The sequence below is a fragment of the Botryllus schlosseri genome, chromosome 5 (genome assembly GCF_051294905.1).
Source record: "Botryllus schlosseri isolate E-star chromosome 5, Bs_hap1, whole genome shotgun sequence".
In the NCBI taxonomy this organism is placed as follows: domain Eukaryota; kingdom Metazoa; phylum Chordata; class Ascidiacea; order Stolidobranchia; family Styelidae; genus Botryllus; species Botryllus schlosseri.
In genome coordinates this window covers 27055496-27079783 of record NC_137240.1, presented here as the reverse complement: position 1 = coordinate 27079783, position 24288 = coordinate 27055496, and the positions used below count along the sequence as shown (strand labels likewise).

The following is a 24288-nucleotide window of genomic DNA, read 5'->3' as shown; positions in this document are numbered from 1 at the left end:
GAAGCCTACGATTGAGCGATTCTATATCAACGGGTCCGCCCGCCCGAAGATGTTTAATTATTATTTACGGGCCCTCCCGTTTTCAAGACACTTCACTCAGCTCTACCGGTAAATCTAATTACGTGAGTAGAGAGGACAATAAATTGATAGCATGATATATATGCAATCGCCGATCTTATTGACCGATTTTATCATAAATTATCGAAAATTTTCGCGCCTCGCGCTGACTCACAATACAGTACTGATGATTTCGTGACAAACGCGAACAACGTGATGGAGGGGTCGTTGCATCACCCTATGGGAGCCCAAGACCCACGTTTTTGGGGGCCTGACGAGGTGCTGTTTCGTTCCTGCCAACGGGTATACGCCCGAAGATGTTTAATTATTATTGAGTGGTCCTACCTTTTCAAACACACCTCACTCAGCTCTACCGGCAAATCCGATTACGTGAGCAGAGGGTAGATAAAATTTGGAACTAGTGCAGTATATGCCCGCTTTACTCGGGTCTCTATTTGACGTCATTCATGATGATTCCCCATGATCATTCCTTCCACCCCTCGATTCCTTCCGAATGCTGTTGACACCTTACTGTTACTGTTGCATATTGTGCCAAGAGGTTCATTACTGATAACTTGTAAACTGTCAACAGCTGGTGTATAGTAACTTGTGGAGTAGCATTAGGAGAGATCATCCGAAGGATCGGACCTGGCACAGCCATAGTGCCGTGTGCTTCCCTTCCTACCACATACTTCCATGTATGTACTGAACCAAAGTTATTCTTTCGACGATATGTTGTGGTTCTGGTAAAGGCTGCCAACGTAATATCGGGAGATATTCTTGATAGTTTCCGATTGCACCCGCATTCTCTTTCGTATTGTCTAACATTGTTCCAATACCTCTTGTCAGACCCCGAGGGTGCAAATAACTTGTACAATCGATCTTGGCTAGCTCGTGTTGGACCAAATTCGGGCGTCTCTTCGTATATTGGAAAATTATTTTCCGTTTCACCTATTGGCCAACTCTCGTTTAATTTGAATAGTCGATTAAGGCGGATGTATCTGAGACCTTGATACCGGAACGTTGTCCATCCTGTAAGATTAAATGCTATCCTGGGAACCACACGCATGGCAGATAGGGGCAATAATTGGCCCTGAGTTTGCAGATCCCCTCGGTGTAGTGTTAAGGCTACTGCCAGCACCATCCATATTTTAAGGTAACGATTCATATTATTATAAACTAGTTAGTATATCTGTGGACTTATGAAAAAATTAAATTTTATAAAAGTAAAATCCTTTGAGTACATATGCGTGCACTATATTCTTGTCGATTTGGCTGTTTTAACGGAGGTTGGTACCGATGATATGTACATTGTCAACTGAGTATTCGTGTTCCGCCTTTGTACCTTAGACTTCAACTTAGGACAGCAGAGATTGCTATAACGACAGCAACAAAACAGGATGATCCCAGCCCCCAATATCAAAATCACCGGCATTAACACGGACCCCAATCCGGAAAAAAGACCACTCAATCCTTTACTAAATATACCACCGACCGCGCCAAGTCCATCTTGTAGTAGATCTCCTGTGCTATCTCCTATTGTTTTTATCAAACTGCCGGCATTTTGTGAAATTTCTTCTATTGTCTGGCCAAAGTTCATCATAAATTCTTCTCCTCCAACAAATTCGAAAGGCTTCACTGTAATATTCTCATATCGCCAGTCAGAAATGTTCATGTACACACTCTTATTCAGATCTTCTCTCCAAACTTGTAAACCCAAATCCACATTCTGTTGGGCTTGATCTAGACTGATACGATTAGCACGTAGTTCCATACCAATGTCATTCGTCTCATTGATGTAAGCGTCCCTATAGGCTGTTAATTGCTGAGCATGTTCTTTTATCCTCAATGTTCCTTGTCGGATTTTAGTGAGATATACTTTGCTGGAGTCAAATATTAACTTGCCAGTTAAATTAGCCAATTCGTCCAAAACCAATCGGTCGATGGCTAGTTCGGCGTCACTCATTTCCTTATAGTTCTGAAAAGAGGTCAGAGATGCTGTGGCTTGTCGTACTATCATTTGTCGGTTTCTTTCAATGTACTTTTCCATTAGTACAAGTCGTTTATTTGTTAGTGATGCCCTTACTTCCATGGTAGCGATCGTTTGATCCAGTTTTTGTCGTTGAGCTGTTTGCAGTAGAGAGAGCTCGTTAATCTTCCTTCCTAGTGCTGTGGACCTCTGCGTGGCCTGTATCATTCTATTATTTATTTGTCGGCTAAGATCCACCGTTTCCTCATGTAACTGGGATGAAACTGTCGCAACGACGGCGATCGTGGATATCACAGCGAATACTAAACATATCAGTCCGGACAGGAACCTTTTACGCCTTCTACGCGTACCCCGTTGTGCGGTATTTCCTGATACCAATTCACCTTTAATTTCTATTGGACCCCCTGGAAAGCGTGGTCGGTTTAGCTCCGGATCAAAATGAACATGGTCCCAAAAGGCTGCCTTCAAAATGGGTCCACCCACAGGGTCGCGACACAAATCCTGGTTATGTGATATTCTATTTTTACATGCTTCATCCGATGCAGTAAGAGAGGGGAAGTATTTCCACATAGGCCTGGAAAAAGGTACCCATGTTGATGTAGATGCCCTAAACCTAGTCGGCACACCATCAAAAAGGTTATTCCACCTCATGCCCTGATTGCCACGATTAGCATACACACTGTGATCCAGATTTGGAAAAGACGGTTGTATCCATTTTACTCTGGGGGGGAAATTTGTCGTTGGTAGATCACCCCATAGAGTGGTATTCATTCCTGGCCAGAAGTTGCACGAATGGGCTATTACAGCACCCCCTGGCCATAAGTGCTCAAACCAGTCCTGATTAATCCATCCCCCCTGGGCCCGGCATGGTATCAACGGACTGCGCACATACTGCCAGTCACTTACTGTAGTCATTACTATTTCTTGGATGATTATATCTGCCTTATTTGGTTCCAGGGCAGAGATAACTCCTCTAAAATCACACCTTGTACAGATTCCTATTATGACCCCTTTTTCCCTCCAGGAGTACAATTGTTGCCAATAGGTGCCCCGGTAGGCTCTTTTTTGTACTAGATGCCAGCATTGTGTAAAACTATTGCTACTGGCATTATACTTATTCAATTCATTCATTTCGGCTCTGTCCCGATCTCCCATTGGCTTTTGACGGCATGAAGCTTCAACAGCTGAATAACTTTCGAATAGTCTCATCATAATTAGTTTAAATTTGGTAAGAGCAAACATAGAGTAGTTCTTGCCAAGGTCATGAAACGACATATATTGGTCCCCATTCCAGAACCAACGAATCCTATAATTCCCTATTGGACGCATAAACATGTTCGTTTGTTTAAGGACATCATAGGAAATATTGGGCGTGATTTGGCCCAGGCGCCGCTGACAGAGACAGGTGCGTTCAAATTCTTGTACATTTTTCCAATATCTTCCATGTGGAAACGCCATTTGTTGTAATGAAAATCGCTCAGCCACTACGTAACCAAATGACTTACTGTAAAACAACTCAGGCCGTCTATATACATGTCGCTCCGCCGTTTTATTGAAGATGCTCATCAAGTGATAGTCCTCCCATTGTGTATCATTTAAAGTGATCCATCCATCAGGCAGGGGTCCCCGTAGTTCACCTAGCGTCCCCTGAGTGAAAGATCGTGCTCTACCTGTTACAGGATCTGCGAGTCCGTGCATGCCTTTCGCCGCCGTATGCAGCAACAAATCAGATGTACAAATGATACCAATAATGATAGACAGAGAATGAGGAAGGAGGTCCATGGCACGGATAGTGGTGGTTCTCGCCACGTCATAAATTAAATATAATCGCGCACTAGCCCTAGACTACCGTCTGTAAAAACACAAAATAACAGATGTCGTCATTTCCGTCCTGGAACCTTATAGCGGGGTTCACAATTGTGGTAATACAGGAGACCCATCAAATTTGTCAAAATTATACCGTGGGTCATTGTGTATGGTGCGCAGGAGTGCCAAGAATCGGTCAGTCTTTTGATGTTGACGTTTCCACAAAAACTCCCCTACGTAATCGGCCAAAAGGTGACGTGCTAAACCACGAGACCTATGTAAATGATATTTAAGCTGGCCCCAGGCCCCCTCGATTTCATTAGTACAAAATGCTGTCCGAGGGTCCTTAAACCAACGGGAGTGGTCCACTACACCGTGTATATAACCCTTCCCCCAGCTCTCTATGCCCTTGTAAGAAGGGTAAGCATCGGTTAGAATTGTGGACCCCTCTGCCACATTTTCTACTATGAGTTTTCGAAATACTTCGGCAGTCCTGTCAGAAGTTATCTCAATGAACATTTCTCCGGTAGCTTTATCTATGCCCCCAAACGCCCAAATGGCTTTAACGGCTGGTCCCTTGTCTGAGACAGTCCGGCGTTTAGCTAAGTGCGTTTCGTCAATGACCACACAGCCGCCTTCATTTCCCAAACGTCGCTTATTCCTGTGAAATTCGGCCGTACAAAGTTTTCGCAATCGGCCGCACCAGGTTACCGTTGAACGCTGGCTAATCTCGGCTTCATGCGCAATTTGGGTTTGCAACGCGTCATGGGCCCAAAAGTAGAATAATATTAACAATTTGGGAAGTTCTACCTTACTTCCTGCGAATATCGAGTGTTTCCGTATAGTCGCCGTAGTATCGCAGGGGTTGCATCGCCACCTAAACCCATCGTCGCCTGTCGACGTATTTTCTTCTTTCATTATTTTTTTACATCGCTTGCATTTCATCTTTTGCACCAACAACCCGTGATTTCTTAGAAATAGCACACAATCTCGTGTGTTGAGTAGTGCACCCGATTTGATCAAACCCAACACATTGTATGTTCTTTCCCACGTATCTGCGTAAGTAAATAATATGACATATGGCGTCGATCAACTCCCCATCGTCTTTAGTGGATCAAACCCCCCTTTTTCTTGGCGTTTCATGTGTACTGACTCTCTCATATTTTAATCCCGTGTTATTCTTATGACAGGGTTATTTTTTTTCACTTGTTCCGTACAGCATCTAGTTATTTTTTCACCCTCATTTCAATGTACATGTAAAACACTTACTATCCTACTACACACCCATTTTATGGTGCAACAACTATTGCCGCCTATACCTCCGGGCACTTATTTCACAAGTACCTAAAATTTGATAACAATACAATTCCCGATCATACTGACCGATCCAATCATGAATTCTAGAAATTTCCCGCGCTTCGCGGGGGGGGGGGCAAGACCAAGGTTTTTTTGGGGGGGGGCTGACGAAGTGCTGTTACGGCCCTGGCTGTGTGATGTGTAACCGGGACCGAAAGCACATGTTTACAGCCTCCTCCCGCCCAAATATCCAATGCTTTTGAGCCCACACTATAGGGTAATCGATGCAACTTCTGGGGGTGGGTGCTTGCTATATGAATCTGGTTTCTATATGCATCTGGTCGTAAAATTATTTGAATGAATTCTGTCAATAATATTGGTTTTCCATATATTACTATATAGCTACTGCTCTCCGCCCACGTGATAAGAGTTAGCGTTAGAGCTGGTGGAGGATGATGAGTTCGAAGATACAGGGAGCGTAATTGCACTTCGTTATGTCATGTTCATGTCCTACCGATAAGATTGTTTATCATCCTTGTGCCGGGGCTCACCACGGAGCTTTATAAACACCCAACATCCAGTGGTTTCTTCAAACCTTTTATGGTCGCGACTTCGTCTCCAATTTGAAAATATTCCGTGGCCCAGATCAAAATTTGACGAGCTGATTACTAAAAGAAGTCAGCACCTTTGCCCAGACTTACTCACGGGCTATTTTGGAAGCTGATTACATTTAAAATATTCGCAAACTCCAGAATAAAGGCCGACGACCCCCCGTTTGGAACCACTATCTTTGAATAAAGCATTTAAACGGTTTATACGATCTCTAGGAATATACCGTTCTCCTATAGTTGCGATTGCAATTAGGCTTATTCCAGTAAATGAAGGTTTTTATTGTTATTTTATTGCAGATTTTGCGAGGGTGGTATAGTCTCCATAATAAAATCAATAAATTTGATAGTAAATCACGGAGTGCAAGTTGAAAAGTGTTTTATTGTGTGTGCCTGCTAGTTGGAATTTATTCCAGTGCCCATAATATTAATCCAATTATGCTTTGCGAACGTAAATCGAGAAATGCAGCAATGCAGTCAAAATCGATGTTTTAATCAGCAACCAATTGTCGCGATGTGAGCTACTCAATACTAAGTAAAAACCCATTGGGTTGGCGGTAAGGGATAATCACTGATTGGCTCCGCGCGTTTGTAATCATCTTTCTTGCCTGTCTTTCGTGTCCCAGAATTGTCGCGCCATGTTACTGCTCAGTCCAGCGACGAATGCCGAGCTTGCGACAATCAATGACCTAATTTCGCAATCATTTCAGCGGGAGATCGCGTTGCGTTACATATTGTGCGATGCGATATGCGTGCTCAGACGAATCTCGTTAATTTGCCCTCGTAACACTGATAACACGACTTGTTGAATTGCAACTGAACATTAGCGTCAGAATGGTCATTTCAAAAGGACGGGGTTTTGCGTTTTAAAAGGGGGTTTCGACACCCCCCTGACTACGCGCCTGCCGCCACCCCATGTAAAAATAAAAGTCGGCGCCTATGAGTGGGAGCATACATTTTGACGTGAGTTGAGTAACGAAATCGTTGCTGAGTAGAGAATCGCTACTCGACAGCAAAGAATTTGGTCTTCACTCATAGATATAAACTCCAGATTCCAAGCCAAGCAAGTGTAATTTTTTAATATCAATTTTTTTGTTTGTGATAGATTGATTTTTTATTATTTTTGTTGGATTTTCCAACGTCAATGGGAGCCACAAGTAGGCTGTCTGGGAGCCGCAGTTGGGAATCACTGATCTAGAGAGGATTTTCAAGTTAATTAGATCTCTCGAAAATACACTATCACTCATGATGTTTTACGAAATACTATTTGAGTCCCCTTCGAGCTCGCTCTCCACCCTATTGGGAAATTCGGGGCGCAGCAGTTATGGCCCTGGTAAGAATGCAAATCGTTGGGCGCAATAAATTGACCTCTATAAAAATGGCAATGGGTACATTATGACGTAACAAGCAAATGACGCATCTTTTTTTAAAGGGAGTTTGTAATCTCATTAGGCCTTTTCAGCGCAATCCATATATTATCTTCCGACATAGCTTCTAAGATGCAAAATAAATGTAATCGTGAGTAGTCGTGATGACTTTCCCAATGCAATCGTAGTCGTAATCAACTACTTCCTGATTTTGCTGTAATCGTAATCGTAATCACGTCATTTAGAAGTAATCGTAATCGAAATCGATTACATTCATGAAGTGATCACCCCATGTCTTGCGGGTTCGAGTACGACCCATGTCGACTCTAGAATCCCCACCTAAGTGTTGGAGGTTTATCTAGGCTCGTCCTCGTCATCTAGTCCACGTAAGCCGTGTCGTAAAGATGCCTAGAAGTCGGCCGTCGGCAGCTATACGGAATCAAAAAATTAAAAATATCGGTCTGGTGTAAATAACCATTGTAGTCAACAAACACCATGAATACCACAGAACAACCATCCCCCCATTTCTTCATTACATCTCGGGTTGCATTTAAAACAAAAATCAATTTAAAACATGTTTTATTTATCAATGACGTCAAAATTCTTAATTGCGACGTCACAGCGGATTGACTTTGGCAATTGCATTTGCAAAATCGTTTTCACTTAAGGATCGATGCGATAAAATTGATCGGGTTTCGTGGCCACTGTCATTCAAGGGGCGTTATAAATATGAGGTCACAAAAAATAAGATTTGAGTAGCAACAATCTTTCCAGGAGGTTATAACATATGCTTGAACAAAGGTATAAATAACAATGGACCCGCTCGAAGTTTGTCCGAGAGATACTATAGTGACTCGAGAAGTACTAATGTAATGTACAACTCCATTCTACAATCAATGTCCTCAATTTTAAAAGTCATCAGCTGTATCGCTAAATAGGACCACGTGGGCTGAGAGAGAATAATATAGAATAGTAGCACTTGCAAGAGCCCAAATGATTGACAAAATTTATTCATTTACTGTAAAAAATTTCGCAGTTTTTGTGGCTAGAACGCACTTGCATTTTAAGCAGATAGAAATGAATATGAAAGTTCTACGTTCGCCGTTAGCTATAGTCTGGTTTGCTCGTCAGTCGCGTAATGCCGGGCGTAGGTCGCTGCGGAAAGGGCATGCGTATTCATGAATCTTATATGCATATAAAGGTCAGTGATGACCGGTAGACGAAAGTTGGGGGGGTAAATGTGGTATCAGAAAAAACACTTAAACAAAGTCCTAAACTATATCATACGAACACATCGCATGCTAAGGTCACACAGTATTATTCAATGTTGTGGTTTTGTAGAATAAATCGTTAATTTCAATGTTTCAGAATTAATTGAGCTTGAGTATTTCCTGGCTTGAATTATAGGCTTGAAAACGCATGGAAATCATTTATGTAAGCATAGATCTCGTTCATTATAAATAATAATACTATGAAGGAGAGATTTCAGCGACAAACATTTTAAGCTTACCAAATGAACCATGTAGTAAGGTTTGAACCTCCTTGATAATTTCTAGTTCCCCCATATCTTTCAGGTTTATGTTTAGAGCAGCTACTTAAGTCGCATAACCACCCCCTTTGGGGCCATATCATCGATGATGTAGTTTACGCAGTGGCCGAAGCGCACTATCACTGGAAGTACCCAAGCAGAGGATACAATATCGCAACTATGACTGGAATAAGGAATAATATATACAGTTAACCGATTTCAGCGCATGTGCCTTCTGGTCCTAGCGACGCAGATGGTATTTGTACACCGTTAAAAGAGGCTTATCGGCTGTTGACTCACAACGCATGCCATCGTTATACGTCATTGTCACGCCGTGAGCGTACGCCCCACTGCTCGGAGTCCTTTCTGAGGAAAATGGAAACGATTATAGGTTCATTAATCCCCAACAAAAGCGATTGAGGTACGATAGCAAGATTACTATTTGAGTATGCGTACTACGCATCAGTCAGCTTCAAATTCTGAAGCGCCGGTCAGGTGACGAATAAATAGGTCCTCGTACCACTATTGTTAGTTGATATCAAAGGTATTAGATTGCATGACTCGTATGCAGTGCGTTCTATATTCATTCGCTGATAAAGTACTGTCACTGTCACACATCCTATAGGTCACGGTATGTGTCAATTCAAGGATATCCATAACTTGAGTTATAGGTATCGCTGGTGTCCACTATTTACTTAATCTGACTATAATGCATGTGTAATGATTATGGTGCTTAGTATAGATCACAGTGTGCACAGAGCTAAGTGTTTTATGTGCATTCTCTCGACGAACGACATTCTTGTTTCCTCTGGGTGAATAATAGGCTATAGCATAGGCCTAGATATTCAATTGTTTTTGAAACGGTGTAGGACTGTGGTTTGTGCGGGTTGTGGGGTAGAGTGACTACTTACAAAATATTCATGGGTATCGTTTCGTTGTGCTACGCTCCTCAATAGTTACGCCAGGAGCTATATTGACTATGGTAAAGCAGGATCGTGGGCCGTGCTACCTTTATGACAGGCTAGCCTCGCGTAAACTTTCTAGCAGCTGTAGTGTAGGCATACATTGCAATCGCGAGTATAACTATCAGGAAAATTTTAGTCATAAATCTCCATTACGTTTTGAAATCAACCATGTTTATTTCCTTTATGGTGTCGGTAGCTCTTGCCTTTTCTGTTAATAAACGATGTTATGAACTTACTGTTGACAGACGAATACTATAAGTTTGCAAAAGGCCAACAATTAATGAGAACCAAACGTTTCGTTCAAAGAGAAAGTCTTTATTTTCATCCAACCTAAATACATGAAAAAGATGGCAATGGTGGTGGTACAGAAAATGTGCAATTGTGCATGCACAGTATATTCGGTATCAGATAAGAATGATCGATACGACCGTGAAGGTCAACTAGTGTGATCACACCAGCATCAAACAGGTAGCCTACACTTGACTCTATACCAGTGGTCGGGAACCTTTTTTGTCCGAAAGGCCATATTAGCTTTATTTTTCCATTTTACCTCCCGATGAGCCATACATGTCAATCAGCTCTTACGTCACAATTGAAAATTCCTGACGTCATGGTAGCGGTAATTCAAACTCACTATACGGGATTCGTCGTGTGCACCACATTTTCTCTGTAAAAACTCGAACTAATCATGCTGGTTGCTTAACTTGAGCATGCGAAACTTGAGTTACGAGAACGAAGGGTCGCAGTGATGCTCTTTTTAAAGGCGAGAACCCATGATCACAAGCGTAGATGGAGTCAAACATGGTCACGACAGCAATCTACATAGGCCTATACCCTAGGCTTACCATATTTTGGAAATCTAAAAAGAGGACACTTTTGCAGAAACTTGAGACTTGCAAACCCGGAGAAGAATTCCTGAATATCGGTGAATTTTTCCCACTTTGTGATCGATTGACTAAAAAAAAAGGTCAACTTCAGAGCTCAAAATACCGTTTCCCTATCCACATTGCTAGGTGGTTGACTAAAAAAAAGGTCAACTTTTCGCTCAGAGCTTAAATCACCGTTTTTCACTCCGAAATACCCGTTGGAGCTTCACTTCTGTGCTATTTTACGGCATATCACTCGCATTTTGCTCTAAATGTGACCTAAATTTTCAAAAAATAGGACAAAATCTCAAAAAAGAGGACAAAAGGGCGTCCTCCGAGGACACTTTCAAAAAAGTCAAAAAAGAGGACAAATCCTCTTAAAAGAGGACGTATGGTAACCCTACTATACCCACTCTAAGCTGTCAACGAAAATTTTGAAACCTTCAATTATTTTTGGTATTTTTCATTGATGTTCATAAATGACTAGATTTTGAACATTTTTCTCTCAAATTCGCACAATTTGCATTTTATTGTACGAAAATAAATCGCGAAACGAGAGGTATGTCACAGACGGTCCAGGCCTCACCATTGATAACCCAATTCATCGTAAGTAGTTCAGAATTTATGACAACGGATATTAATCCAATGTAACTGTCGCACTGATTCCGCAAATCTAAATGCTGATCGACTTCTCAATTCTCAAAGTATTCGGCGGTAACATAAAACATTGCGCTACACGCCTACTTTATTGCCGGTTAAACTAATTGGAAAGCAAAAACGTGGATAGCTATGGCGTTGTTTGTAATTTGAGTTTGTAATTGGGAATGTCACGTCCACGGCAGTTCATTTCGCGCCGTAGATCAGGAAGATAATGTGTATTTGAAAACTGTGTTGTCATATTGGTGTCGCCATGTCTGCTTTTCTCTTTGATCAATCAACGTATCGCGCAATCCAAGATTTCGAGTCGGGTACATCGAACTCGCGAGTGATCTTGGTCGCCGGCGCGACAGTAACTTAAATCTGAGATTTTTGAAAAGTTGGAGTTCGAGCCCCTAAACCTGAAGACGGCATTGCCTTTACCCCTCAAAGACATGTTTATACTGCCACGGGAATAATTATTCTGGTCGTGATGAGAATTTACTAACAAGTCGCAGCAATATTGCTCAATTCAGTACAAAATTAAATATTTGGAAAAGAGCCATATCTTATACCCAAAAGAGCCATATAGGGCTCGCGAGCCATAGGTTCCCGACCACTGCTCTATACAGTCTGGCTGTAAAAATGTTGGTTTAAAAAGGAACATAAAAAGGAAAAAGTAAACGATGGTAGCAAATGATCAATGAAGCAATGTCTGGGCAATGTAGGACAACAGTGTTAATATAACGACAAGAGGTGATCAAGTAGGTCTTTTTTGAATATATTATAAGGGAATTCACGGATATTTTGTGGTAATGCATTCCGGATGATATGTCCTGAGTACTGTGAGTAGTCGATAGATCTGTTAGTTAGGTTGCTATTGGGTGGGGGCAAGTAGATATTTCCCTTTGATGAGGATCTCATGTAATAGGAGTAGACATTTTTAGTAGGTATAAAAAAAGTCATCAAACACTTGAGGCAAACTATTGGAATTGTATATGTGTATAACTTTTGATACTTCGAGGCGATATAGTTCGTCAACTAGTAAAATTTGATGCTTACGGTAGTAAGGCGATAATTAACTGGTACGTAAAGGTACAGATGAGATCAACCGTATCGCACGATTCTGCAGGGCTTTGCATGCATTTCCCCACACTACGATTCCATATTGCAGGTGAGAGTGAAAAAGTAAGAAATAGATGGTTCGTAGTGTTGATCTAGATGCCAAATATTGCGGATGGGTCATTATTCCCACACACCGAGCTAGTTTTGATATTGTGCATTCGATATGCTGCTTCCCAGACATTTTGGCATCAATGGTGACACCGAAGTATTTTGCCGAGTCACATAGGGAGATTTTTTTATGATTGATGTTCGCAGTGAAATTTTGATTGGCGGCGACATTATCGAAAAGGAGCATCTCGGTCTTATCTGCATTCAAACTTAGTTTGTTGGCTTGTAGCCATTTCGACACTCTTGGGAGTTCCCTATTTACATATGCACTGTAAAAAATCTGGTAGATTTACTGGGAAATCTCTGTCAATTTTACAACGAATTACCGGTCGCAGCCAATAACTGTGCGTAGCTTGTAATTTTACATTTTGATACGTAATATTACCTTAGTTTAGCTGTAAGTCAAGTTACCAGAATTTCTTCGCAAAATTACTGACAGTTACTCGTAACTGCAGTTTACCAGGCAATTGGGAAGATTGATTAGCTTCATAATCGTTGCAGCCAATATATACGAGGAAATGAATGTTACTGATATTTCATTCTCGAGGTGATTTGACTTGATTCAACCTCGTTCGCGAAACTGGGGTCTGTCGTACGGAAATTGTTGGCCCTAGTACCAATTTTAGTATAGTACATAGTAGGGTACAAGAAACAACTGACAATCGTAGCTAATGTAGTTACACCATAGCCAATATATTATATTATAAGGCTATACGGCTATACGGCCGTTCTCGCTGGTTACGTTCGTTGTTACGGATACGGCTGATAAGTTAGAAAATCAGTTTAGGATGTATAATATTGTTCGGGAAACTAGAAATATCAGCACCGCATGCTCAGTTGACCATTTGCTAATGGCGGACAAGGCGACCTGTAATAGGTTACAATAGGATACCGTTACGCGTTACTGGTTTTCTGAGATTCGTAGTAAACAGCCAACGCACAACTGTGACATCACAAGGAGCGTCTCGTTTAGTAAGTACAGTAAGTAGTGAACAACACTTGGGATAAATATCAATTTATACGAAATTAGACGGAAAAGAAAGGAACTATATGTACTGATAAATGTTTCTGTATGAAAGAGAAATAACCTAAGTCAAACATTATAACGTGGCCAGCAAATATTATTGGTGGCATGTCAGCGGATGAATACGACTTATTTCGAAATCGTTCGAGTGTCGTATCGTTATCTGACCATTATTGAGATTTGAGCAAAGGGTGATGCGAAGCTTGTTGTGCTTGAAGAAAGGGGACACGATCGTGGAAGATTCCTAGGAACGCTGAATGGGATACGCATCGTAAAAGGTACAGTACTACATAGTACTTGTTACCGTGAATATCTGCGACTGTGCAATGTGCACACCACTTTGATTTCATGATTGAAATATTTCATTCTCCGCATTCTCTGTTCTATTTTGGGATACTAGTCGACTTATATAGTGACCTGTGACACCACATACTCCGCCGCGGAGGAGTTGAAACTGTTGGCTTGTTTATGTCATTTTCGGGCCATAGCATAGAGATGTTTTCATCCACTGCTGGATTTGTTTGGCACACATGCCACCTCATATCCAGAGTGGAATTGGTGAGGATGAGGAACCTTTTGCTTCAATACATTGATAAAGTAAGTCATGAATCTCTGCTATATCATGTACAAGGCGGAGCCTTCATCACACAATGTACCAGTACCGGTACTTCAAAACATGTTACCATATATTTTTGTTTGCCTATTTGTCTTGGTAGGCCTAGTCTTTATAATGTCATGTCTAGGTTAGGAACTTTGCTTTATATAGCGACTTACTCATGAATTCTTTTTAGTGGAACTGCAAGATACTAGTTACACAGAAGGAATGAGGAAGATAAAAAGAAACAATTGGAAGTTTCGCCGGTGGTGGAATTAATTCACCTTTTCTTGCGACCGCTCGTGTTACTGCATGTCTCCTAAAGAAGAATTAGACCTCCAGCAGCAATTCTTTTCCATCGATTACCACTTCATCGTGATATCAAGAATGAATATACAGTTTCTTCCAATGTCGTTTTGGGAGTGTGAAGAAAATTTTGCGATATTTTAGCATCGGGTTGCTTTGCGATAGGTATGGGTGTACGTGAATTTACAAGCTGGTATGTATCCTGATTTGCGGGGACAGCATGTAAGTAGGTAGGTAGGTAGGCGGTCTCGGTCTCAAATGTACAGGAGAACATGTAGATTGGATATACCCGGAGGGGACTGTAACATTACAGTCTGTCGTGTAAAGTGAGATTACCGGACGAGTGTAAGTTGGATTTGCATTGACCAACGGTAATGTTAGATTACCACGAAATGTCTGGCTACCGTGCTTCCAAACATTTCGCGGTAAATCGAGGTTTTTATTTTTTACAGTGTGCATGCAACCGTGCATGCAAAAACAGCCGTAAGTTAGCAAAGCCATCAAAACGAGGTTGGTTTTGGCTAATTATTTCGCGGTAATGTCGGTTGTGGATGAACGCATAACATCGCATTGCCGGGTGCCGCTTCGCACGTAGTGGATATACCTATTGTCGGCGTCACGGTTATTTGAGCAATGATACGTTCAATGAAATGGAACTTGTATTCAGCTGTACAGTTTCTTTAAATATATTTTAGGCTTGTGCACGCAACGACTGAGCTCTTCGTCTTCCGCCGGGCTGATGAAAGTTAAGAAAGTGTTTGCAACTGGCATTTGTGTTGCACTAGTTCTTTCCTGCAATTATGTACTCTTAATATATTTCCATAAAGAATGGATACCAAGTCTCCGTTCCTTCGCCAATAGTACTTTTTTGCCAATGAATATTTCGAGAAATATTTCAACTACTGAGTTACCGTCGGCAAACGCGCAGAATACTTCACTATCTCCCACAAGAACTACGTTACCGTCGCCAATTACGCGGACTACTGCGTCGTTTAAGGCCGTAGAATCGTGCAAAAGGAATAGCCTGAAAGGTCCACTTCGTATAGACTTCAAAGAAGCTCTAGAACGGTATGAAATCGAGTCGCGGTTGAATACAAATGGCAACGAAACTGACGAGATATTCTTGGGAAATTATACCGTCAAGCATCCTGCGGATTGTTCTTCGGTGTTCGTTGGAGGAGATAACTGTATCCCGGAACAGATCGTAGCTATCATCATACCTTTTCGAGACAGAGAATCTCATTTGAAAATTTTGCTCGGTCACTTATTGCCTATATTGCAAAGACAGGGCTCCAGGTACGCTACAAGTATTCAGCTTCAAGAAATAAATCTTTTTAAATGCATGGAAGCAACTCGGTGTTTGTGATGGTCGTTGTTAGTAGTCTATTCTATATGCTCTATACAACGAGGATCTAGAATGTATTATAGTGAATTATACATAGATCTATAATAAACGTTCCAAATTACTTTAATAATTAATTCAGTTTAACCCAATTCCTAAATTGCAAATTGTACTGGCCAGCGTGTCGAAATGGTTAATTATAATGTTTACTGTCATTGTAACGAGAAAAAACGCGAATAAATGTTACAACTTTGAAGGATTGTCGCTGGAATATTTCTTGTTGGTCATCCTTTGTGGTCCCTCACCATGGTTGCCTTAATGTTGTACAATGAAACTAATCAGGCGAATGGAACTAATGCACATTTGGATCATTAAGAAACATTGATAAACCTGACTCTTGAAAACGCAGTAAAACAACCCAGCCCCTCCCTAAATATGAATAAGCAAAGTCCAGAGTACGATTTTACTTTAATACATTTAGATTCATTAAATCAAAAATGTTAGATAATGTTGACAACGATGTCGAAAGTTGGATATGGATATGGATACATATGATTCAATCAATGATTTCATTGTGCAATATTTGGGTACCCATTACCAGTACCAAGTTGTGAATAGGCTGCATCATCTCGGTATTGTTTAAATCGGTAAACTGTAAGTGGAAATACACAGCTGTTAAGAATTGTATTATAGATTTATGGACACAATGCCCCACATATCATGTACGGGATGAAATCATATCTCTACGTCTACATTCTCCATTCAGGTTCAGTATCTTCGTCGTCGAACAAGTTGGCGACGGCGTATTCAACAAGGGCCGTGTCATGAACACCGGCTTTAAGTACGCCAAGGCAGCAAGCACTATCACCGAAGCTCCTTTTCAGTGTTACATATTCCACGATGTAGATCTCATGATGGAAAATGACAAGCTACTATACAAGTGAGTCCGCTTTTATATGGCGTAAGTGTGCGTTTCGTGTGACTGGAAAATCACATCTCTAGGATTTCAATATAGCATGTCTTCACGAAGGGGCAATATATTTTCGGTATTTAGTAAAATCGAACAGGATCTAGCTATGGCTTAGGCCATAGCTGGACCAACGACGGCCCGCGGTCAGCATGGGCCCTCAAACACCGTTTTGCGTTGCATGCGAAAGCCTCGAGAAACGTTGAAAAAGTATTAATAAAATGCGTACTAAAATCAAATTACTGTGGGTATTTGATTAAACTTTTTCTTAATATATTTCAACATGATAATGATAAGTTATATTCTTACCATGTTTTTTTATTTATTTCATTGATGGCGCGATATCTCAACCTCAAGGACCATGCATTTTGAACGGTTTCAATTACTAAACACCACAGAAAGTGAAACGTAAATGACTTCAGATCACTAGGGTGATTTTAGATTGGCAACACGAGCAAGTTTATTAATTTTAGTGCTGTTCTGCTGTTCTCGATTCGCAAGTGTGTCAGATAGATTCTTTCTCTGTGTGTGTAGAAGAAACTTTATTTATGAAATTTGTATATTGTAGAAGCGTATTTAACATGGTTATGATGCTGTCAGTATTTGATGAATCAATAAATGTATGTCTGTATGTCTGTCTGTCAACGTTCGCACAGCCTTTGGATGGAGGAAATGATTCCAATTACTGGGTATACACGATAACAGTGCTGCTATCAAAATGACTGTCGCCAAAATCTGGGTCACAAATTATTGTGAGCACGAAAACGTGGTTTGTGGTGCTTATAGGCGCAAAAATTACAGTTTTGTTGGAGGATGAGCCGTGTTTGCTCGTCTAATCATGAGAAGATAAACAACTTGGCATATTGAATAGGAAACTGAAAGATTTAGAAATTCTTTGCGACTTCCCGGTCGGCAAGTACTGTGTTACACCATGAGTCAATCAGAACCGTCTCTTCCCAAAGCAACCAAGAGAAATAACCTATCGATTCATTTAATACAGCGATGTCAGATGTAGCACGGGGATTCTATATACTTACCGGCCCAAAAGGCTACCTGTAACACGCAAATTCGAATGAGTCCAGCACAGTACCAGTAATCTAACTAAAGCCTATATTGATCGCAGCGTCTCTGAGACCATTCCTGTAGCCTACATGTGTACAGCGTCCCGTACACTCTTGATTCTGTGGGATGATTTTATATATGCAAGGTGCACGGGCCAAAACAATGGCTAACAATTTGTTTAAAACTGGACTGTTTAGTGTTCATATGGAAACTGGAATCTTGGTGTGCTTCTACACGCTCTGACAAATGCTTCAGATCGCGATACCCAGTTTGTTCCAAGCTTCCAACTAAAGACACACATTAGAAATACATGAATGACAATCCAAAACAGTGGTCGGTAACTTGTGGTTCACGAGGACTTCGTATACGTTGACGCAACGGAGGGTTCAGAATGATAGTGTTCAATATCACTAATAAACTTCGATCTCTTTAAAAGCGCAGCATGTGTGTTAGTATATTACTGAGCACCTTTTAGTGACATTGTATAGAGGGTTGCCATATTTTGAAATCCTGAAAAGAGGAAACCTTTTACATGACAGCCTTATAAAATCGGACAAGGTAACGGGTAATTTGAGAATTGCTTACTAGTAATACTGTTGTGTTGACTAAAAAAGGTAATTTTCCTACTCAATCCCGAGAGACCCGCTTTAACATCCTTATCCATGATTAAAACGTCTTTTTTATTGTTCTGTTTGTTTTTAATTAGTCACGTCACCGTGGAATGCCATTGATAATTGAAAATATGGGGTAATTTGGCTCTTTTGTCGAAAAAGGCTTCCGACCCTGTCTTAAACGGACCAAAAATGTCTTTGACCAGGACTACACCGTTATGCAGAATTTTTATGGTCGGCTGTCATCATCATCAGAACATCGATTCCGTACCAATGACCAATATCAGTGCTTCTCAACCTTTTTGACCTCGCGGGCCGGTGAAACTTCAAAACAAATGTTGTGGACCGGCATATCTTTCTAAATCAAAATCGACCCTATATTTAATTACGACAAATGTGTGCAACTCAAATTTATTATTGTAAAACTTCATTTTATGCCGTCTTTTTGGTAGTAGATATTTATGAGTAATTCTGTTGAAGTTTACGCAAGACGAGGCTCGCCAGGTCCTGTCAAACACCACTAAATTGATCGTGATTGTTCGTGTCGGTATCGTTTGTAACATTAGATGCTGTTTGCCAGGCCTTCTTATACCGCCAGTATCGCTTAATTGCATTGTCGGAATTTAACGACGTTTGTTTGAAAGTCTTCCGCAGCTTTCTCATACAACTAGTCCGAAACGACTTGTAGGCTACTAATAAACCGTTTCGTCAAACATTTGCACAGTTGCGACACGTTCAATGTAGACCATGGAATCTCCATAACGACACAATACCTAAATATACACGCTCCAAACTTCTCAATAAATTTATAACTCGATGTTTTATTTCCCTCATATCGAAATCGACATAATTACAATATCTGTTACGGACCGGCAGGAAACTCGCCACGGACCGGCGGTGGACAACCGCCGTTCTGTATCCACATCTTTTATCTAGAGCCAACGACGATTTCAAGGGTTGCAACCATTCAATATCGTGTACACGTCGACTACATCGGTTGCAAATCGCCCATATACACCCAGATAAAAGATTGTTTATCCACACCCAGAAAGGGTGATGAACGAAAACAGTACCTAACTCAAAATGATATCGAGGTCATAAATCCTACTTTCATATACGTGCATAATAACTTGGATTCAAATGTTGTACTCGATTTATACCGCGGAATAAGTCTGTGTCGGCTTCTGGTTTCGTGACATGGGTGTATATTCACACCCGCATATCAGGGGTGGTATCCGAGTGGAAATACACAATCTTTTTGCTAACAGTGTAGGCTCATTGTACATGGTTTTTCAAAAGTATTTACACAATTTTGACATAATTATATACAACTTTTACAGAAAAAAAACAACTTTGCTGTTCTAAAATGGCTTTTTCAGACACTGTTTAATATTTTTTTGAACGAAGTGTTTTAAAACACCATTTGTTTTAAATGCAACCCAAATCGCATCACTAAAGCCTATTACTTTGCATAGATTGACACCGCGAGGTTCGGATTTTCTGTATTTCTTGTATTTACAACCCAATGACATTGCGGTTCTTAATCAGGAAGGTAGCGACTACTTTCCGAAATAGAAGCGAGAGTAGATCTTAAATCATGCTGGTGTGAATATACCCAGTTCGGGTCGTCTGCTTGCAGCGACAACCCAAGTTGCCATATTTTTGGAGCTGTTGTTATGTTAGTTCGTTTTCCGTTCCATAGGCACAGTTAATTGTCGCTGACAAACGGTAGACATAACAAATTAACGGCTTTGGCCAGTCTGTGAAAAATAGAGTTATCACATGGTTATTGCTGCATTTATCAATCCGAGTTATAATTTGCACTCATGCTACGCGGAAATTTGAATATATACGATTATTGACATGCGTTCTACTTTACGACTTTTCGGCGCAATTTTATAGCTTGCTTTGAAATGCGGAAACCTCGTGAAGTGCGGATCTATTGGTGAGGGGCCGCCACTGACGCGAAGTATTTGTCCATTTGAAAGGGTGCCTCCGAGTCAACAACGAGGATAGCCATGATATAGCTTATCAAGAACGGCCGACTGCGTATGGTAGACTGATATTACGAGGATATAAAGTTTAGACGCAGATACCATTGTAAAAATAATAGGTATGCGAGTAAACGAAGAACTAAGGCCAATGAAAAGTTGCCCTGTGAGCACTAATTTGGCTGGGTAAGATCAACAAAGTAGCTGAATTCATTCTTTATTATAAGCGGCTCTGAGAGAATAGATATACAGTTCTGAGCAGCGCTACTGGGCTATAATGTATGCCGTGGTCACTGGTCAGGCGTTTACAGACGTAAGCACTGAAATTACGGCTATCTCCATTGCTACGCGTCCATACATAACAAATTGTGACTAATATTGCAATAGCACATAATGATAGGTGAGGAAATATACCAGTTGCCGTCACTGCTCAAATTTCGTCTTGAATGTGGGGACATTTTCGTGAACTCTCTGTCAGCGCTAGTAATGCCGCTCCAGACTAGGACAGCAAGATAATCCTAGTTGTATGCCAGTAATCTAAGCTTGATGTAATTTGTGATTTCCATGAAATTGCTACAGGAGGTACATGTATAATGCGAAACGAGCCAAGGTTTGTACACTGTACAGTGTACAGGCATTTGTCATTCTCGTGCTTATGATAATCAACTATGATTCGAGATGAACCGAACTTGATTTTTGTTGTATTTCTATGCAATTCGACACCTTCCTATCTTTTCACTGTATCGCATTTTATGGTGTATTGGACTGATAAAAAGTGCTAATAAACCAATGATGATGATGATTCGCAATTGAATTCACTTTCCAAGTTTTTGCGAATTCAATAACTTTAATTCTAATCTTTTTGTGGAAAAACCTATGTAGTCACAACGCTCATTCTAATATAATTTTGTAGGGCTGAAAATTTTCAAGTTATTCGACTTTGCACAGCTCCACAATTGGGACTCGACGAATAAGAGAGTCTGTGTTCCATTACTTGTTATAATCGCGTTATATTTGATCGACGAAAACGCACAAGTGTTAAAGGGAAGCGGTGACTATCTTGAAGAAAACCAAGCGTCAACTCGGGTTGAACATCGCGATTTTCATATGGCGCGGGAGCGTAACCGCCTCGCCCACACTTAAACAAGGGGTGGTGCGCAGTGATGAGCGTCGGAGCGGAGTCGGAGTGAATTCGGAGCGGAGTTTTGCGAATTTTGTGACATTCGGAGCGGAGTCGGAGTTTACTACAGATATTTTTTCGGATAATTTCGGAGTATTGTAACTTTTGTCTCCGATATCTTTGGATAGCTCTGACCAGAATACACTCTTGATTATGATTACAAACCAAAGCACAGACAGTTGACTCCTTGTAAAGTTTCAACATCACAGGTAACATGCAAAAATGATTGCCAAGTGCATAAAAAGCAGCCATCTGCACTGTAATTGGGGACTGGAGAGTAGACAATACCGTGACGCCAACCATATTATCACATTAATTTAGTAAAACACATTACCAAGTGTACCATGCTTGCCACTGTTTCGGATACTTGACGAGATTCGTCGGAGTATCTCGGAGTCTGGGATTGAGCTGTTCGGAGTCGGAGGGAGTTTTCCTCATACGCTAAAGTTGTGAGAGGGATTCATAGTCTCGAAAAGCACTATCCGCTCATCACTGGTGGTGCGAAATTATCGCTATAATTTGTACGGGCTTGGCTTTCATTTTTAGTGCTATGATGAATGCATGGAGGTCTCGACCGCACATTGTAATTCCATGATTGGGATATGGGTGTGTCTATCAGATTTCCACCGTAGCGTATAGCCGTATAGGCTGTAACGACTTTGTCTAAATTAGACTATAATTAGAATTGCAACATTGCCTTTTGCAAATTAGATTAGAATTACAATTGTAACAACACCGCCTTTTCCAAATTAGACTAGAATTAGAATTATCACTACACAGCCATTTCCAAATTAGATAGGAATTAGAATTATACCTACACCGCCTTTTCCAAATCAGGCTAGAATTAGAATTAGAATTACAACACCAAAACCAGAAATTATATTATAATTAAAATAAGATCATAGAAACGTTTCACAAATTAAATTAGAATTATACCTACACCGCCTTTTCCAAATCAGACTAGAATTAGAATCAAAATTACAACACCAAAACCAGAAATTATATTATAATTAAAATAAGATCATAGAAACGTTTCACAAATTAAATTAGAATTAGAATTACAGCAGGGAAACATCTCACAAATTAGATTACCGGCATTTAGCCCTAATTAATCTATCATTTCCCGAGTCTGCTTCCAGGTATCAACTTGTGATTTCACGCTATACCAATGGGTGGTTTCGAATACAGCAGTCCACCTGGAGATATATTTCAGAGGTGTAGCGGATTCTTATTACGCGCACCGCCTTTTTCGGGATATCTTTTGTTCCATATTCAATTTATAGAGGTATTCCCCCCTCATATCTACATATAAGTTATCTCTCTCTTTCTCCTAATTTTATATCATAAACTAGGCCGAACGTTCAAGTGCCAATGCCATTCTGTCTATTCACAGGTGTACCGGTGGTAATTATGTTGACCATCTTTCTACTACCATTAACAAATTTGACTACAAACCACTGTGTTGCGGCATGACTGTGGGTGGTGTTCTAGCATTTTCGGGCGACCAATTCCATCAGGCATGTCGACTGGAGTGTAATCACACGATACTTGTTCACCTATCACCTATTTTTATCAGGTGAATGGTTTTCCCAATAATTTCTGGGGATGGGGTGGAGAAGACGACGCTATGAATGAGAGAATACGGCTCAAAGGACTACGCATCAAGCGTCCTAACTTTTTCACGGGCAGGTGAGAGTTGTGAGGCGATATCAGTAATCATAACTGAATAGAAAACAAAACTTATCTCAGAATTATACCGCGGTGTAAATCAAACACTACATTTTAATCCTAGTGATGGTTGACAAATTAATATCAGCACAAATTTAGTGCGTTGAAAGGTATATGCGCACGAGCAGGTAATAAGCAGTTTCATCTATCACAGTGGTCGGGAACCTATGGCTCTTTTGGGTATAACATATGGCTCTCTCTCAAATATATCAATATTGCAGCAACTTGTTAGTGAATTTCCATGACGGCTAGGATAATTATTATTCTCGTGGCAGCATAAACATGTCTTTGAAGTGTCAAGACAGTGAGGTATCCCGGGTTAGGGGCTCATTACCCCTTTTCAAAATCCACAAATTTAACTTTGTGTCGCGTCGGCGACTTCCAACACCGCTCGCGAATTCGATCTACCAGCCATCGCGCGCCTCGAAATCTTGGATTGCACGATTGATCAAAGAGAATATCAGACATGGCGACTCTTGTAGGACAATACAGTTTTCAAACCATTGTCTTTCTGATCTACGCCGAGAAATATATACTGCCTTGGAAGCAATGTTCCCTCTAATTTTTGACGAGTCTGCGCACGATCACCAACTTACTGCGCAGACCCTTGGACAACAGTGCGTAACGACTAAAAAAAGGTCATCACTTCGGATTTTTTGTGCGCAACGGAGATTTTCTGTGCGCAGAGACCGCTTCAGCACTGCGCATTTGCGCACGTGCGCAGCTTAGAGGGAACATTGATTGGAAGTGACATTCGCAATTACAAATTCTGAAATTCAAATGTGAAACAACGCCTTAGCTATCCATTTTCTTGATTGGTAAGTAGCTTAGCTTTCTAGCACCGCCGTAAAATGTAGGCGTGTATAGAGCAACGTTATCTTTGGCCGAATACCATAAAAGTCGATCCATATTTAGATTTTGGGAATCAGCGCTACAATTAGATTTGATTAATATCAATGATTAGATATTCTGAGCTATTTACGATGAGTTGCGCTATTACAGGTGATACTTGGTACGCGTGTGCCTCATCTGTGCCTTATCTCTCCTTTCGCTCTTTATTTTCGAACAATAAACATGAAAATTCCGTGGTTTTTGGGAAAAAATGTTCAAAATCTGGTGATTCTTAAACA

General features: G+C 40.8%; 2 protein-coding genes and 2 long non-coding RNA genes across 4 annotated transcripts in view; 3 read left to right on the top strand and 1 right to left on the bottom strand.

Moving 5' to 3' along the window:
- LOC145439924 (uncharacterized) overlaps positions 1-24288 on the top strand; it is a 258367-nt gene that overhangs the window by 155500 nt on the left and 78579 nt on the right. The window lies entirely within an intron of this gene.
- LOC145439559 (4-galactosyl-N-acetylglucosaminide 3-alpha-L-fucosyltransferase 9-like) overlaps positions 1-24288 on the bottom strand; it is a 107847-nt gene that overhangs the window by 68901 nt on the left and 14658 nt on the right. The window lies entirely within an intron of this gene.
- Positions 13074-14380, top strand: LOC145439561 (uncharacterized). Its single transcript, XR_013915277.1, has 2 exons — positions 13074-13654; positions 14168-14380. It is a non-coding gene; the product is annotated as an uncharacterized LOC145439561 (long non-coding RNA).
- The window catches only part of LOC145439560 (beta-1,4-galactosyltransferase 2-like), a 58245-nt gene continuing 48694 nt past the window's right edge, over positions 14738-24288 (top strand). Inside the window, exons 1-4 of the mRNA XM_080317055.1 lie at positions 14738-15573; positions 16386-16559; positions 22824-22947; positions 23007-23119. Of these exons, the coding sequence (XP_080173181.1) occupies positions 15017-15573; positions 16386-16559; positions 22824-22947; positions 23007-23119 (968 nt within the window). The 5' untranslated portion in view covers positions 14738-15016. The remainder of the gene's footprint in view (positions 15574-16385; positions 16560-22823; positions 22948-23006; positions 23120-24288) is intronic.